This window comes from Geotrypetes seraphini, chromosome 7, assembly GCF_902459505.1.
Source record: "Geotrypetes seraphini chromosome 7, aGeoSer1.1, whole genome shotgun sequence".
Classification (NCBI taxonomy): domain Eukaryota; kingdom Metazoa; phylum Chordata; class Amphibia; order Gymnophiona; family Dermophiidae; genus Geotrypetes; species Geotrypetes seraphini.
In genome coordinates, this window is record NC_047090.1 from 149,869,496 (window position 1) to 149,887,725 (window position 18,230).

General features: G+C 40.7%; 1 protein-coding gene across 7 annotated transcripts in view; it reads left to right on the forward strand.

Annotated features, from left to right (window-relative positions):
- SYNE2 (spectrin repeat containing nuclear envelope protein 2) overlaps positions 1–18,230 on the forward strand; it is a 654,322-nt gene that overhangs the window by 341,965 nt on the left and 294,127 nt on the right. For all 7 annotated transcript variants that reach the window (XM_033952730.1, XM_033952735.1, XM_033952736.1 and 4 more), the window contains 5 exons: positions 2,062–2,181; positions 3,508–3,690; positions 5,695–5,814; positions 12,152–12,346; positions 15,552–15,626. In XM_033952730.1, the coding sequence (XP_033808621.1) occupies positions 2,062–2,181; positions 3,508–3,690; positions 5,695–5,814; positions 12,152–12,346; positions 15,552–15,626 (693 nt within the window). The remainder of the gene's footprint in view (positions 1–2,061; positions 2,182–3,507; positions 3,691–5,694; positions 5,815–12,151; positions 12,347–15,551; positions 15,627–18,230) is intronic.

Genomic DNA, 18,230 nt, shown 5'->3' on the forward strand with positions numbered 1-18,230 from the left:
ACCTCTCATTATTGTCTGGATACTTTCTCCAGACGGGATGGACAGTTTGGCCAAACAGTGTTACAAAATTTGTTCTCTTAAGTTGCCAACTCTCCCACCATCCCATTGGGGTTAGCTTGGAGGTCACCCACTAGTGAGAATACCTGCCTGCTTGTCCTGGGATAAAGCAATGTTACTTACCGTAACAGTTGTTATCCAGGGACAGCAGGCAGCTATTCTCACGTCCCACCCACCTCCCCTGGGTTGGCTTCTCAGGCTAGCTACCTGAACTGAGGAGACGCGCCCGGTACATCGGGCGGGAAGGCACTGGCGCATGCGCGGTGCGGGCATCTCGAAACTTCTGAGTTTCTTCAAGCAAGACATGCTTGCAAGATGTCCGTATCGGGGCTCTGTCGGATGACATCACCCACTAGTGAGAATAGCTGCCTGCTGTCCCTGGATAACAACTGTTACGGTAAGTAACATTGCTTTCAGGCTGGGATGTTCACAGATCCCCTGGCATTTCACTAAAGCCATCACTCAGCAGCTTCCACATATTACTCCTGAGGGAAAACTGCATTCCTCTCCCATGCAGAATTCTGCACAGGGACCAAGAAGCAAAGAGATTTTTGTTTGAATTCTCCATTTTACACCCTCCTATCCAGGACTGAAAAATAGCTATATAGGATGTGTGCTCTGTGTGTGTGGAGGGTGGGGGGGGGGAGGGAGAAGAGGATGGTGATTGAGAGAAGCCAGGGAAGGGGAGTTGAGAGAGCTTCATGAGTGGAGGGAGGCTGATTAGAGGAATTTTGAAAATCAGAGCCGTGGGGCATGTGTACTTGGAGGGGGTATAAGAGAGAGGCTGATTCTGTACTTGCACTGTAAAATTATAACTTTTAGATCCAGTTGATCTTTGGGTTTTCATTTGTGAGATTTAAATTGGAGCATGTGTTTGACAGAAGTGTAACATTCTCCTGGAGGGACCTGCTCGTACCCTTCTCAGTATGAAACTGGATTGAATTCCTCTCGCCAGAGGAGAGGGGAAAAGACATCAAAAAGCAAGTCAGGAAGAGGGAAGATCACATCCATCCTTCCTGCAAAGAAGGACGGCCCTCTGCAATTATAAGTAGAGATGAAGTGGGATTGCTGGTGGTAGAGATGAGGAATGTCAGAGATGAGGAAAACTGTACCAGGATTTTTTTTTTTTTTTAAATTACGTGAATTGGTGGAAGGGAAGGGATTGTAGCATTGGATCTTAAACTTACCCCCTCTTTTACTAAGGTGCGCTAACCGATTAGCGCGCGCTAAACGCTAACATGTCCATAGACTAACATGCACGCATTAGCGTTTAGCACGCACTAATCAATTTAATGATGGTAAACGCCTATGCATGCATGTTAGTCTATGGACACCTTAGCGTTTAGCATGTGCTAATCGGTTAGCGCACCTTAGTAAAAGAGGGCCTTAGATTCAGAGCAGGTGTTCCTGTACTTAGTTTTCGGCAGTTAAATTAAGTATATCATGTCTCAGCCCTGACCTAACTGCCCACCCATTTTTCGAGGCCTAAATTTAGTAGCTGAACAGAAAGAATGTTTATCTAGCCCACGGGGTCCTCAGTCCAATCCTCGGGACACACCAAGCCACCGTGGCTTTTATGATATTCGCCATGAATATTCATGAGCTAAATCTGCATGCTGCTCCATTGTGTACAAATCACTCTCTCTCGCATATTCATTGTGTATATCTGAAAGCCTGACCCGCTGCGTGTTTCCTGAGTAGTGGGGTTGAGAACCGCCGATTTAGACAGATCTAAGTGCCTAGCTATTTAACCCCCTCTTCTACCATGCCACGCTGCCGAGCAGTGCGAGCTGAATGCCAAGCCGCCCATTCTGTTTCTATGGGGGGCTTGGCATTTAGTTCACGCTGCTTGATAGCGTGGCTTGGTCAAAGGGTGTTTAGATCTTTTGAGTGTCTAGTCCTAAGTTTTTCCATAATCGCAGAATAAGAGAAAAGCTTGCGTGACTCAGACCAATGATGTGTATATAATCGACATCTACTTCTTTTCATGTCCTTAAACCTTAGGAAGTGGGTGCTATCGAAATGGAAGTAAAAGCCTTGGACAAACAGGTTTCAAAGATTAAGACTATCTTGTCTTCAACAGATGTCGATTTTTCTCCCTTACAACGTCTTAAAAATGGACAGGTGAGTATGAACCTTAGCTATATTTATTTATTCATTCATTCAATTTTTCTATACCGTTCTCCCAGGGCAGCTTAGAATGGTTTACATGAATTAATTCAGGAATTCAAGCATTTTATCCTGTCTGTCCCGGTGGGCTCACAATCTGTCTAACATTCCCGGGGTATTGGGGGACCAAGTGACCTGTTCAAGGTCACAAAGAGCAGCGCATGTCAGAACCCACAACCTGCAGCTCCAACCCCTGTGCCACACTCTCAGGAGGTAGCATTGTAATAATAATAACTTTATTCTTCTATACCGCCACAGTCGAGAAGACTTCTAGGCGGTTCACATCAAAGAAGGCTGGACAATCAGCGAATTACAGAATGCAAGAAGAGGGGGGTACAACTTATTACATGAGAAATAGATAAGAGGACAACATATTACACCGAGGTTGAACAGAGGGAACATATAACTTAATAAGTGGTGAGGTTTCAGTTTAGGAGATGAGTTTTTCTAAACTGAAACCTCACCACTTATTAAACACCACACTGCCTGACAGGGATGGCAAAACATAGTTAACAAAGCATCCTGGTAAGGGGAATCCACATCAGCTGAGCTACCAGGAATCCCTGAAACCAGCTCAGCTGATGGATATTCCTCTGCTGTGATCAGCTAATGGGAATCCTATGGGTTGGGGGGGGAGGGGATCTTGACCACTAGGGGAGTAAGGGGGGGAGTCATGCCTTAAATCCTCCAGTGGACTTCTTGTCAGTTTGGGCACCTTTGTGCAAATCCAACAGGTCTAACTGCGGGCATCTAAGTTCCCTCTAGGAAAGTTTTGTTTATGGCCGGGGTATGTTCAGATTGAAGCCTGCCTGATTCCCGCCCACAACACACCTCCCAAGATGCCCCTTTGCTCTCTGGACACACAGCAGCTTAGAAGTGCTACTGCACATCCAGAAAGTTGGGTTTGATTACTGGCACTTGGACATCCCTGCTATTAATTTTAATTTAATTTAATTCTTATATAGAACGTCCTAGTGCCAACTTAGGCTGGTTTTTGGACGTTTTAAAGTTTTGATTATGAAATCCCCTATAGGCGCTTGTGTGTGTATAAAACACCAACCCACAGCCATTTATACCTGCTTTGAAGCATGCATGTAAATCATGACACCACCTTTTCTTTGCTAAAACCTGCCCCCAGACACCTACACTAGGGTCCTGTAAAAGTGCATGTGTTATGATCATTGCATTCACTTTTTTACACATGGGATAATTATACTGGATTTTTTAAAATGGAATTACTTGTTGTACCTTTTTTCAGTATATTTAGCTTTTTCATTTCAGGTTATTCTGAAAAATATTGATTCCTTGAAAAATATGATTGCTGATTTAGAGGACTACAAAGCAATTATGACCGTTCCTGATCCTGGAATCCGTTCCTTGCCAGTTTTTAGAAAAACATTTAGACTCTCGAAATGCATGGCCGAATTAGAAAAAATAACCAAGAAACACAATGAATTGATTGAGGTACTTTTTCCATTCACATTATCAAATTTATTTTTCTGTAACATTCCACTTGTGTTATTTCTTTTCTTAGGTCATCTCCATCATCCATCTCTTCATCAGACTTGTGGATTTATTTTTCTCTCTTGCCACCTATGGCATGACCTGGCCAGCCTCACTGCTACTACTATCTATTTGTTTGTGTCTGATTCTTAGATACACTGTAGGCCAGTTCTCGCCATGCTCAACTGGCCACGTGCTGACTCCACTCCCAGAGCACCCCCAAAATAGCCATTTTTAGTTGGGTGCTAACCATTTTCAGTGGCGCTAATCAATTAATACCACTAAAAATGACTGGTTAGCTCTGAACAGGCAATTTAACAGGCAAGGAGTTGTTTCTGGCCAGTCAAATTGCTTTGAATATCGACCTATATATTTATGTGTCATTGCTTATACAATGCACCTGCCATTTAAGACAATGACCACCTAGTAGTCAAGTGGGTCAGCAGCATCTTCTGAAGCTGGAGCTGCAAGATTCCTGGGGATGCTGCAAACTGTCAACCATGCTCAACATCTCCCGGTATTCAAGAGAGAGTAATAGCAAGGTGTCATGCTGGTATTCAAGGAGTTAAAAAAACTGATGCACACACGATGCACAAGCGCAAGACAAACTTGTTCTCATTACATTACTCCTAAATTCAAGCTTCTCCCTCCCCCACCTCCCACCCTTTTCCCTCCTTGCCCCTTGAGCCTGCCTAGGTATGAGCGACGCAGAAATAGAAGATTAGATTAGATTTTATTCACTGGCATGAGGGAGAATCCATGAAAACATACCTAACTAAATAAGTCATTCTCATGTGGCAGCAACAGAGTTAAAAAAAAAAAATCAAATACCTCTTTCTCATATACAGGAGAATTTTCAATATTATATTTAAATCTGATTTTGAATGTTTTGGGGAAAAAAGTCTAAAAATCCAGGAGAGGAAATGGTCATTTTCAAACCAGAAAAATGTCCCAACTTTTTGTTTCGAAAATGTCCTATTACTAGATGTTTCTGTGCTCAGTATGTCTATCTATTAAGACCATTTTTGGGAGAAAAAAAATCTAAGGAATAAAATGCACAAAAACAAGCCATTAAGATGTATGAGGGCCACCATTTATAGTAGACTGGCCACACAGACATTCCAGAAGAGCATTGGGGCACCCTAGGGTACACTGTAATGACCTTCACATAAAAGGTCCCAGAGACACATCTCACCATCACCCTCTTACATTGTATGGGGAGCCCTCCAAACCCCACCAAAAACCCACTATATCCAACTATACACCACAACATTAGCCCTTATGCCTGCAGGTGTCACTTGTATGTAGGTACAGTAGGTTTTTGGTGGGTTTTGGAAGGCTCATATGTTCTACAACAAGTGTATTGGTTAGAGTGAGTATAGGCCTGAGTCCCCATCTCTATAGTTCACTACACCACCCACTAGGTTACTCCAGGGGCCTGCTTGCTGCTCTGCTAGGACTGGCCATAACATCTGAAGCTTGGTTTATTTGACCATAACATCTGAAGCTTGACTGGTAATGGCGGGGGTGGAGGGGGAGTGGGGTTCAGTGACCACTGGTGAAGGTAAGAGGGGGTTTGTACCTTGATTCCTCCAGAAGTCATCTGAACAGTTTGGCCACCGTTTCGGCATGTATTTGTTATTTAAACAAGTCCAGCCTGAAATGTCCAATTTTGCTCCGGACAATTTCCCATTATAATTTCAAATCATAAGGCCTTCCTAATCCCCTTGAGATTTAGATGCACTGCATAAGATTTACATAGAAAACCATCTAAAAATGGGTTTCAGAAATAGCAATTTGGACATTTTGCCAACAAAAATGTCCATCTGCCGCTTTCTGCCACTTCTTGGACATCTTTTTCTTTCAGAAATGAGCCCCAAAATGCCCAAAATGCTGTGTTTTCTAAATGTTACTGTAGTAACAGGTTAGCAGATACTAAAATAACATTTTCCTGTCTTGTTGCAGCCAGTTGCAAAAGAAGTTGCGGAGCTGGATCAGGAACTTGAGAAGTTAAAACAAGTCTCTAAAAATCTCCAAGAGCAATCAGAAAATATATCTTTTATTCATAGTGGTGCTGCATCACAGGTAAATTTATTTAACTGATACACCTGCTTGTACTCAGTGCACATACAGTATGTTTCAACTCCACCTCTACTCACCCCAATTATACCTATGAACATAAGAATTGCCGCTGCTGGGTCAGACCAGTGGTCCATCGTGCCCAGCAGTCCACTCACTCGGCTGCCCTCTGGTCAAAGACCAGCGCCCTAACTGAGAATAGCCCTACCTGCATACGTTCCGGTTCAGCAGGAACTTGCCTAACTTCGTCTTGAATCCCTGGTGGGTGTTTTCTCCAATGACAAACTCCGGAAGAGCATTCCAGTTTTCTACCACTCTCTGGAAGAACTTCCTTACGTTCGTACGGAATCGATCCCCTTTTAACTTTAGAGAGTGCCCTCTCATTCTCCCTACCTTGGAGAGGGTTAACAACCTGTCCTTATCTAATAAGTCTATCTGCTTCAGTACCTTGAATGTTTCGATCATGTCCCCTCTCAATCTCCTCTGTTCGAGGGAGAAAAGGCCCAGTTTCTCTAATCTTTCACTGTATGGCAACTCATCCAGCCCCTTAACCATCTTAGTCGCTCTTCTCTGGACCCTTTCGAGTAGTACCGTGTCCTTCATATACGGCGACCAGTCCTGGACGCAGTACTCAAGGTGAGAATGCCTATATATAAAGCAGATTACCTAAAAATGGATGCACACTTTTTACATGATATAAACAAAAAACTGTGGATGGTGATGTTCTGAAAGATGATTTATTTATCATTCTTCACAATAAAAATATTTAAAAAAACAAATACAAATCCAAGTTGATAGTCCACATATATTTGTCCCACCAGTAGGACAAATACCGGTATATGTGGACTATCAACTTGGATTTGTATTTGACACAGGTTTTTTGTGGTGTGAGAAGAGCGTACTTACAAGTTCCACCTCTAAAGCTCAAAAAAGGCAGAGGTAAGATTTTGAAGAGTAATAGCCCCTGAAGAAAGCAGTGAAACGGCTGGGTAGCCGTTGGGCTAAAAGATAAGTGTTCTTCTTTAATTAAGTAGTTGATCACATAAGATTGATTAAAAAGAAATTTTGCCTGTATTGAATAATATATTCAAGACAAGACTGATGATGAGCATCTCACCCCAGCAAAGGCACGAAAAATTACACCATAATGCCACGGGTGTTTGAGGTCTTGGGTTAAATTTGAATTGTGTATCAGACTGTTCAGATAGTATCACCTAAATCACAATGGAAGGAATGTGGAATACTGACCACTTGTCAAATATCAGAAAGGCAAACGCCACTTTATATTTAAACAGCTGCAAGTCTCTTTCTATTTTTCTTTTTCTTTTTTTTCTTTATTACTTCTTTGTGGAAACGGATAAAGTACAAAATAGGAGGAAAAGGCCTCAACGAATTCAGACAGCTTTAGTCAATAGGGGCTCAAGTATTATCATTGTCATTCAAAACCTCCTTGTCTCAGTCCAATTTTTTTTATTTTAAACTTTTTTTTCCTTAAAACCAGAGTTTAATTTACTTAACTCCAAATTTACTTGGTAGCTTCTCAGCTTCTTTTGAAATGTCCAACAATGGCCAGAGTTTTGCTTCACTGCTTCAAGGAACATAGTATAAAATAATGTAAAATAACCCAATATAAACAAACTGTATTTTTAAAGATTACTTAACTGAGAAAAACTGGCAACTCAAGCAGTGCGCTCTTCTTGAATTCTACCAGGCTACATGGCTCACAAAACATGGTGGGGTTTGAGAAAGACTATTGACCAAAGCTATCTGAGACTTTCAAGATCATGAAGGGCATAGAGAGTAGAGAGGGACAGATTCTTCAAACTTTCAAAAAATAAAAGAACAAGAAGGCATTCGGAAAAGTTGAAAGGGGACAGATTCAAAACGAATGCTAGGAAGTTCTTCTTTACCCAACGTGTGGTGGACACCTGGAATGCGCTTCCAGAGGGCGTAATAGGGCAGAGTACGGTACTGGGGTTCAAGAAAGGATTGGACAATTTCCTGCTGGAAAAGGGAATAGAGGGGTATAGATAGAGGATTACTGAACAGGTCCTGGACCTGTTGGGCCGCCACGTGAATGGACTGCTGGGCACGATGGACCTCAGGTCTGACCCAGCGGAGGCATTGCTTATGTTCTTATATGTTCTTAGGCTTTTTCCTCCTATTTTTTATACTTTATCAGTTTGCATAAAAAAGTAATAAAGGAAAAAAAAAAAAAAGACTCTTGCAACTATCCAGATAGTGCCAGGGTGGTTTGGAAGAATATTCAACAGCGCTATCCATATAAGTGATAATCTTTACAGCTCGCCTAAAGTGGGTGCCGTGATGAGGTGCACTGAGCACAATTCTATAGTTGCAATTGCACATACAATTACTTTTATACAACACTAGTGTAAGTGTGCATTTGTGAGCCTAATTTTAGGCACAGTCACTTATGGCTGCCTAAATGTGGGCAGTTAAGCGCCTAACTGGTAGTGTTCTAGTACCCACCCACATAAATGCTGGAGCTGCTCCTGATCCTCCCACGGCCACATCCCATTGCAAGTTGTGCGCAATGGATTTTGCGCACCCAATTTACAGTTTTGCGTGTAACTGCTAATTAGTAGAAATTACTACCAATTAATGCCAAATTATAGGCATTAATTGGTTAACACCAATTAGCAGCTAATTAAATTATGTGCACAACTGACACTTTGAACACTAAGAGTAAAATTGGGTGCACAAGTTTACAGAATTAGGTGGAGAGTAAAATAGTAAATGACGGCAGATAAAAGACCCAAGTGGTACATCCAGTCTGCCCAACCATATATGCTCCATAAATTAATTTAGTTTAAATGGTCTTTTTTCTTAGATATTTCTGGGCCAGAAACCCAGAGCCCTTCCCAGTAGTGTGCTTAGGTTCTCTCTAAGCTCACTCCAGCCCATCTTAACCATCCCAGCCATCGAAACCCTCCCCAGCCCATCCTGAACTGGCAAGCCTGCCCAGTACTGGCCTTAGTTCCTTCAATGTATACCCATTATTTTCTGATTAGAGATCATAGAAACATAGAAAAATGACGGCAGATAAGGGTCATAGCCCATCAAGTCTGCCCACTCCACAGACCCACCCCCTAAGTCTGCTCTAGAGACCCCGCTCCAAATGACCCATTCTTAACTCCACCCTCTCAGGGATCCCACATGGGATACTCTGTGTTCATCCCACGCTTGTTTGAACTCTTTCACTGTTTTCTTCTCCACCACCTCCTTTGGGAGCACATTCCACACATCGACCACTCTCTCCGTAAAGAAGAATTTCCTGACATTACTCTTGAATCTGCCACCCCTCAACCTCGTATTATGCCCTCTGGTTTTACCATTTTCTTTTCTCTGGAATAGATTATGTTCTATGTTAATACCTTTGGAGTATTTGAACGTCTGAATCTTATCTCCCCTGTCCCTTCTTTCCTATAGGGTATACAGATTCAGGGCTTCCAGTCTCTCCTCGTATGTCTTCTGGCAAAAAAACCTGCTATTAAATATCCACAGATAGTATCAGCAAATGCAAATCTCTAGATAATGGCTGCAGTTAGCCGGGTATGAGCAGGTTCTGTCCCAGATAATGACACTATGGCCTATCCAGTCTGTCCATTCTTCCTCTTCTGTAGAGATCCTCTGTGGTTGCCTAGTGCTTTCTTAAATTCAGATACAGTCCTCGTCTCCGAGGCTATTCCATGCATCTACCACTCTTTCCATAAAGAAATATTTCCATAGATTACTCCTGAGGCTTTCCTCTTTCACCTTCATCCTATGACCCCCCCCCCCCCTTGTTTCAGACCTTCCATTCAACCGAAAGAGACCTGCCACCATGAATTTATGCGTCTGAGGTATTTTTATATCTGTTAATTCACCTTTCTTTTGAGATCTTTGTCCCCGTATGCTTTATGACAAAGACCACTGACTATTTTAGTGGCTGCCTTTTGGGACCGACCCCATCCTGTTTATATCCTCTTGAAAATGTGGTCTTCCGAATTGTACAGAATATTCCAAATTGGGGTCTCACTAGAGACATACAGAGACACTATTCCATTTGCAGTAGATGCGCATGAGGAAAAGATTTTTCCGCATGACACCTGTGAAAAGGGAGACTATATTGATAAACCATTGCTATCTACTACTCCTTAGACTTGGACTTGATGTAACTTGATTAATGATGTAAATCCTTCTGAGTCTTTGGGGAAAATTAGTATGAGAAATTCAACCAGAAATGGGATACCTGTGTATTTTTGACCTAGACATGACATGGAATAGAATACATAATCAAAATAATCATGCATGATGAAATCCTGATGAGTACAGGGGGAGGGGGTTAATTCTATTCTTATGTGCCTATTTTGACATCTTTTCTATAAAGTAAAATAGTCACCTACTTTCTTCTACAAAATACTAAAGTAACCAGCTAACAAAAGCAAGATTTAGAGCACTGCAGGTTATACAAAATGTAGCAGCACGTTTGATAATGGGTGTGCCTAAATATGACCATATTTCACCATATCTCAAAAAATTACATTGGATTCCGGTCGCCGTCAGAGTCCAGTATAAAGCAGTGATGATTTGTCATCGATTCCTGTATGGAAACTTCCCAGAATTGCTTAAAAGTAATATACACCAATGAGATCTCTGTGTTCTGTGAGTTTGACCTTACTGAAGATGCCCGTGAATCCAAGACTTGTTGAGACAGGTGAAAGGACTTTTTGTTGTGCAGGAGTTAAGTTCTGGAACTCCTTAGTGGGTCAAATACGAAACTGCTGTGAAAAGGGTAGGTTCAGAAAATTACTAAAGACGTAGCTTTTCGTGGACGCCTTTATTTTTAGTTAACTTAGCTAAAATTGATGAATTATCCAAGAGCCCTGCTATCCACTCTATGCTATTTTCTTGAGGATTGTATGTAACCTTACTTTTATTAGATGAGTATTTTATTATTCATTTGTTTTTATTCTGCTGTCATTTTTAACACTGTGTATGGAAGCCACATAAACCGTTTAGTTTTAGACGGTATAAACATTTTTAAAATAAATAAATAAATATACGTGTATATGCTTGGGTATGAGCAACTACGCCAGCTACAGAGCTGGCATAAGTTTGTGTGCCTAAATGCCAATGCACACATAACTTAAACTACTCTAAATTATATGCATGTGAGTCATGCCCATGTTCTACCAAGATGTCAGATATATGTATGACTACTTGCAAAATACTGCACTTACTACTACTACTACTTATCACTTATATAGCACTGAAAGGCATACACTTGTCCCTGCTTGGAAGAGCTTACAATCTAACTTGGACAGGCAGACATGACATTTAGGGTTGGGGATGCAGAACCCGAGGTGAGAGGAGTTAGGAGTCAAGAGCACTCTCAGAGAGGTGGGCTTTTAACTGGGCCTTGAACACCGCCACAGTCGAAGCCCGCCGTATGGATTCGGGCAGCTTGTTCCAAGCTTACGGCACATACTGTGCAAGTTATGTATATTGGATTGGATTTATTATTTTTAATAGACCGCTGTTGACATGGGTATTAAGCAGTGTACAATACCAAAAGTATAATTATTACAAATACATCTTCATACTACAACAAAATAAACAGCAATACAACATTATACAAAGATTAAAAAAAAAAAAAAAATTACCATGGCCAACTACTAACTAGTTCAACAGCCCACAATTTTATAAGTGGTTTTTGGGTCCATAAGTTGAATCAAAACTGTTTTGAGTAACCTCTGAAAAGCAGAATAAGACAAATTATGAAATGATTGAATTATGAATTCCAGAGAGCAAGGCCGGTATAAGAGAAGGCTCTACTTTATGTCCATAATCAGCATGCTGCACACACAAATTTATTATTTATTTTTAGTAATTATATACCACTTATAGACTAAGTGGTTTACACTCAGATGTTCAAGCATTTTCCCTTTCTGTCCTGATAGGCTCACACTCTATCTAATGAACCTGGGGCAATGGGGGATTATGTGACTTGCCCTGGGTCACAAGCAGCAGTGTGAGATTTGAACCCACAACCTCAAGGTGCTGAAGCTGTAGCTCTAACCACTGTACCACTTGCTCCCAAATGTTTGTGCCTATTTTATAGAATTACCCCCAGGTGACAAAAGATAAAGACTGGAAAACATATGTAAGCTTCACTGGTTGCCAAAACCCAGGTAATACAGAATTTGTAAATATTGACATTCATGAAATGCAGCAACATGCTCCTCTTTCAACATTCATCTTTTTGAAACTCTAAATTATAGTGTCTTATGCGCCAGAAATGCAACTTTTTAGTAATGAAAGGAAATTTTTGTTTTCGTAGGAAAATAATGAAGTGTTGGATCGGATGAAGAGGCTTAATGAGAGGAAAGAAGAGGTGTTGATGTGTATGCAGACCTCATTGATGGAACTTCTCAGTCCTCTGCAGCAAGAAGACCAGGAAACAGAAGATGACTTCTCAGTTCTTCAATCACCAGAGGACATTAGCCTAAGCAACAGAGATATGCATCAGCCACAGGTAAATTCTATGATTTGATATAGGTAAAGCTACAAAAAAAGTAAGAGTTTAATCAGAGTCATAGCCAAATGGCCAACTTTGGGGGGACCTTAGCCAAAAGTTGGTGGGCCTGAAATTTATTTTCTATCTGCCTCCCTCCCACACACAAATTCTTTATCTCCTTGATACACCCAGCACCCCCCTCAACTGAAAATAGAAATACCTTAGTTGGTGGGGATAAAAATAATGAAGACACTAACTGGGAGCCTTAAAAGTACTAAAGTCTCATGGAGACTTTGTTTATTTTTAAAATGATGAGCATGCCCAAAGAACTTCAACCCCACCAGTTGAAGACCTCCTCCTCCAGTACCAGAGCTCCTACCAAGCTTGGCAGTTGGCGGGAGTGTCCCTGAGGTGCCACTTCTGGCAGCTGAGGTTTTAGTGGCAGTGGTTGCCCAGGTACACTGCTGCTGGCTGCCGAGCTTGGTAGGAGTTTGTATCACTGGAGGAGGAATCTTCAGTTGCCTGTCCACCAGGTTCTTGACATTCTCCAACTTCTAAGAGTTTAGAATTGAAGTATATGGTCCGTTCACCACCAAGGCATGATCACAGACAACTTCCTCACTAGTTTTCTCTTTAAAAAAAAAAATCAAAACCAGCCAAGCCAAATAGTTCTGCATCTCCTGGCAAAGATCAGAAAATGCTAGGCATTGTAGGGAGTAAGATATACCAAAGCTTGGTGCTGATTTTAAAGATTTTAGCTCAACAAATACTCGGAATTTATTTTATAAGTTTCCTGGCCTCCTTTGGTTAATCATTGTTATTGCTTAGCCCTTTCTGATCTTGATATGTAAACTGCTTTGAGATGTTAATTGAATTTTTTTTTTTGTAAATCTTTATTAGTTTTCAATTGTTAACAGTGCAATACAGTGAATTTAAACATAAACGAATCAAACAAAAGCACTTTAAATATACAAATATTAATGTAATGAGATGTTAATTGATTTACTGATATATCAAGTAAAGATGTTACTGTTCAATATTCAAAGCAATTTAAATGACCAGAAATGGCTCTTGGCTGTTTAAATCGCTTGTCCCAGGTTAACGGGCAGTGGAGTTAGCACTTAGCCATTTAAGTGTCAATATTCAGCCCTTAATCAGCTGAGAAACCACATAGATAGGACTGTATAAAGCACACTCCTGTCTTTATTCAATTCATTGTAATGAGTTAAATACTAAATTTTGCACATAACTGGCTATGTTTTAGCATGAGAACATAAGGATAGCCGTACTGGATCAGACCAATGGTCCATCTAACTTAGTATCCTGTTTCCAACCATGACCAATCTGGGTCAAAAGTACCTGGCAGAAACCCAAATAGCAGCAGCATTCCATGCTACCAAATCCAGGGCAAACAGTGCCCCCCGGCCTGGTTCAATAGGAGACTATGACCATTTCCTCCAGGAAAGTGCCCAAACCTTGTTTGAACCCAGATATCCTAACCACTGTTCCCACATCCTCTGGCAACAGGTTCCATAGCTTAATTATTTGTTAGCTGAAAAAATATTTCATCCTATTTATTTATATTTCCATGACTGCATATACCTAGATAGAAACATAGAAACATAAAGGCCAAATGGCCCATCCAGTCTGTCCCTTCGCAGTAACCATTATCTCTTCCTCTCTCTAAGAGATCCCTCATGCCTGTCCCACGCTTTCTTGAATTCAGACACAGTCTCTGTCTCAACCACCACTTCAATATCTGTGCCTGGACATGGCCCAGCATTAAAATTAAATATATATTATATGGGAATAAAGCCGCAGATTGAACTGAAAAAGGTGTGAGATAAAGCTACTACTGCTACTAGTGTATTTGAAAGTTCAATTGATAAATGGAATTATTGTACTTGTTTTAAGATTTAAAATGAATAAAGATTTATTTAATAAAAACTACTACTGCTACTACTACTTATCATTTCTAACCCTAATCCACACTCTTATCACCTCTCGCCTAGATTACAGCAACTTACTTCTCACAGGGCTTCTACTAAACCATCTCTCTCCCCTTCAATCCATTCAAAATTCTGCCAGTGTCACAATTCTCACATTACCCCTCTCCTCAAGTCACTTCATTGGCTCCCTATCCATTTCCGCATATACTTCAAACTCCTCTTATTGACTTACAAGTGCGTTCACTCTGCAGCTCCTCAGTCTCTCTCCTCTCTTATCTCTCCCTGCACTCCTCCATGGGAACTCCATTCATTTGGTAAGTCTCTCTTATGTTATGTTGTGTCAAATCAGGTTTACTATTCCGCATTTACCTATTCAGTTCAAGGTTGGATTATATTACAAGAGGTTGGGTCAGTTACCCAGAAAGTTACAATGAACAGTTTGACATGGACAGTCAATGGAATTGCTAGTATAGTTAAATCATTACCATTATTAATACAGTTAGGTCGTAGTTACAAATACATAGCTACAAGTTTAAGTAGGTCATCTTTGGCTCATCGTTATGTCACAGGAGTTGCATTGGACAGTTTAGAAATGGGTTTTTACAATTACCATTTTAGTTCCTTCCAGGTTTGTTCCCTGTCTTTTAAATGCTTTTAAAATATTTCTGACCCTGAGATAGTGGTCACAAGATCGTAATGTAAGTGTTAGTTGGTTATCTGTACCCTTCTCCTCTACTGCCAACTCCAAACTCTGTCCTTCTATCTTGCTGCACCTAATGCCTAGCTATGCAGGTCAAGCTCCATCTCTGGCAGCATTCAAATCTAGGCTAAAAGACCACTTTTTTGAGGCTGCTTTTAACTCCTAACTCCTACTTATTTATAAAGTACCAATGTCTGTTTTTCATTCTCTCTTTGAGAAATTCCTTAACCCCTCTTTATCTGTTTTGATTAGATTGTAAGTTCTATCAAGCATGATTAATGTACAGCACTGTTTATTTCTGGCAGCAGTATAGCAATGATACGTGGTGGGCTGGCAGGGAAAAGATCATGCTGCCCACAAGTTTGGGGGTGCTTAATTTTTTTTTATCCTCATAGATAAGATGGCCATGGGGTTTTAAAATGCATTTTTTTAGCCAAAATTTCTCAGCTTATAGTCACGTATATACGGTAGATATTTATTTTAACTGAATAAAACCTCAATTTATTAAGTCAGTTTAGTACGAATTTGTTTTCGATAGAAACTTGATTATATATGTCTTTTTTGTGAATTGTAGTTGAAAATGCGGGGCTCCCTGTTCCTTCTGCCATCTTTAGTTGAGGAGATCGAGGAGAGTTCATTCAGCAGCGAGGTGAGTGGGTCGGCAATGAAAAAGACTGTCCAATAATTATATTTGAATAAAAAACAGATGATAAACCCAGACCACAGGCCAAAAACTGGAAGCAGATAAAGCTAAATTATTAAGTACTGTCCTGAATTTATCTAAATGCTAAAAGGTTAGTATTCAAATATTTGTTTTAAATGTCAGATTCAGCATTTAAATTGTTCACATATATCCAGTGGTGCTTTTGGCAGAAGTGGCAGTGTTGAATGTACGCATTCAGCAGAGACCAGCGCTAGCTATATGGATAGCAGCGATATTTAGCAGCTGTCCGGATAACTAGTCCGGAGAGTTGGGACATCTGTTTTTTTATCCTGACTTTATTGACTTTTTCACGGAAAGGGTGGCGAATGCATGGAATGGCCTCCCGGTGGAAGTGGTGGAAACGAAAAATGTACCTTTATTCAAGAAAGCTTGGGACGGGTACATTGGATCTCAAAGAGAGAGGAAGATATAATAAATGGATTTGTATCGAGGTCATGTTTAAGATGCCTTTTAAAGATATAAACAACTGAGCTGTGTGGAATGAGTTACCGCTTTAACTTAGAAGTCCAGGCCCCTTCATTTTAATTTGGAAAGCTCTGAAAACGTTCTTGTTTACTAAACACTTTGGAAACTAAGCCATTCTAGATTCCATTTTTCTATATTTATGTACTATACTTACATTATTGTAAACCGAGTCGAGCACCTTTTGGTTGATGAACCGGTCTATAAAATTAAGGTTTAGTTTAGTTTAGATAGGCCATATGGTCTTTATTTGTCTTCATTTTTTATGTTTCAATGTTTCTACATAGCTATACTGATAGTTCAGGAGTATTACCAGCTATCTGTAAAGTTGCAGTAGGTGGAGCATTCATGTTCCAACCTTGCCCTGGCCCAGCATATCTCAGTACAGTGCCACTGAAAATTCTCAGATAGCATCTGGATATAGCTGTTCTCCAGATGCCAGCTGCAGTTTTCCGGATAAGTGCTTTGGAACATTCATCCCTAAGAGAACAATTCAGGCAAGAAAGTCTCGCTCTCACATAAATTTTGTGTTAATTATTTACCGCAACTGTGTATGGACTTACTTTTATTTTATCTTCTGTAGCACGGCAAATATTTTGTATCACTCCTCTGCAGCAGTGCAAGAGATTGCAGGAGGTGTTGCATGAATACAAAGTTAACAAATGAAGAATCCCATCTGATAACAAAATTTTGTGCAGAGGGATTAAATAAGGTGGTGCAGTATTTTGCAAAAGTAAATGTAGAGCATAGGTACTGTCTTTATTCCCTCTGGCTTCACGATACAGTCGTGTTAAGCTTGTATTCATGAGCATTCTCAGTGTCTGGCTACTGAACATGCGATCCCAGTATAATGGACTGATAGATTCAACTAGCGCAGGGGAGTCCTTGAGAGCCAAGGGCAGCTCAGGTTTTCAGGATAGCCACAATAAATATGCATGAGATAGATTTGAATCTCAAGGAGGCAGTGTAATAATAATAATAATAATAACTTTATTCTTGTATACCGCAATTACCATGGAAGTTCTATGCGGTTAGCAGAAGAAGAGACTGTACAATTACAGCGAAGTTACAATTTCGTTAATGTTACATTAACATTTTAGACAATGCAATTTTTCAATCAAGTTACATTTACATTTTAGACGGTACATTGACAGAGAAGTTAATTTTTGCAGGTAGGTAATATATTCGGAGTAGTAATGTTTGCTATGAGTTACATACAGCAGTGTTACAAATAGAAGTGTAACCTACGGCAGTAAAGAGTCTGGGGGAGAGTCGAGGTCAGAGGTGGAGGAGGGAGGGGATCGGAACATTCAGAGGAATTTGTCAAAAAGGTAGTTTTGGTTAGCTTCCTGAAAGTTTGATAGGGGGGGGAATTGGAGATGAGAGTGGAGAGGCATTTGTTCCATTTGCCCGCTTGGAATGCTAGGGATCGGTTGAGGAATTTTTTGTAGAGGCAGCCCTTCGGGGAGGGAAAAGAAAACAGTTAGGTATTTCGAGTGCGGGAGGGGCCTGCAATTTCAAGGTACTCAGATAGGTAAATTGGTGAGGAGCCTGCTAAGGTTTTGAAGCAGAGGCAGGCGAATTTAAAGATGATTCTTGCCTCCACCGGCAGCCCGTGGAGTTTGGTGTAATAGGGGCTGACGTGGTCATATTTTTTGAGGCCGAAGATGAGGCGGACAGCGGCATTTTGTACTATTCTAAGACGTTTGATGGTGTTTTTATAGGCTCCCAGGTATATGATATTGCAGTAGTCCAATATGCTTAGGATTAGTGATTGGACCAGTAAGCGGAAGGAGAGGTGGTCGAAGTGGTGTTTGATGGTGCGAAGTTTCCAGAGGGAACAGAAGCATTTTTTGACCTGGGCACTGGTGTGGGCTTCGAAGGTCAAGCTTCTATGTAGGATGACTCCGAGTATTTTTATGGTGGGGTTGATGGGGTATTCTAGGCCGTTCAGTTTCAGGGAAGTGTTTGTTATTTTGTGGGTAGGGCTTGCCAGGAAGATTTTGGGTTTTTTCTGTGTTTAATTTTAATTTGAATTGTGAGGTCCATTGTTCTAGCTTGGTGAGG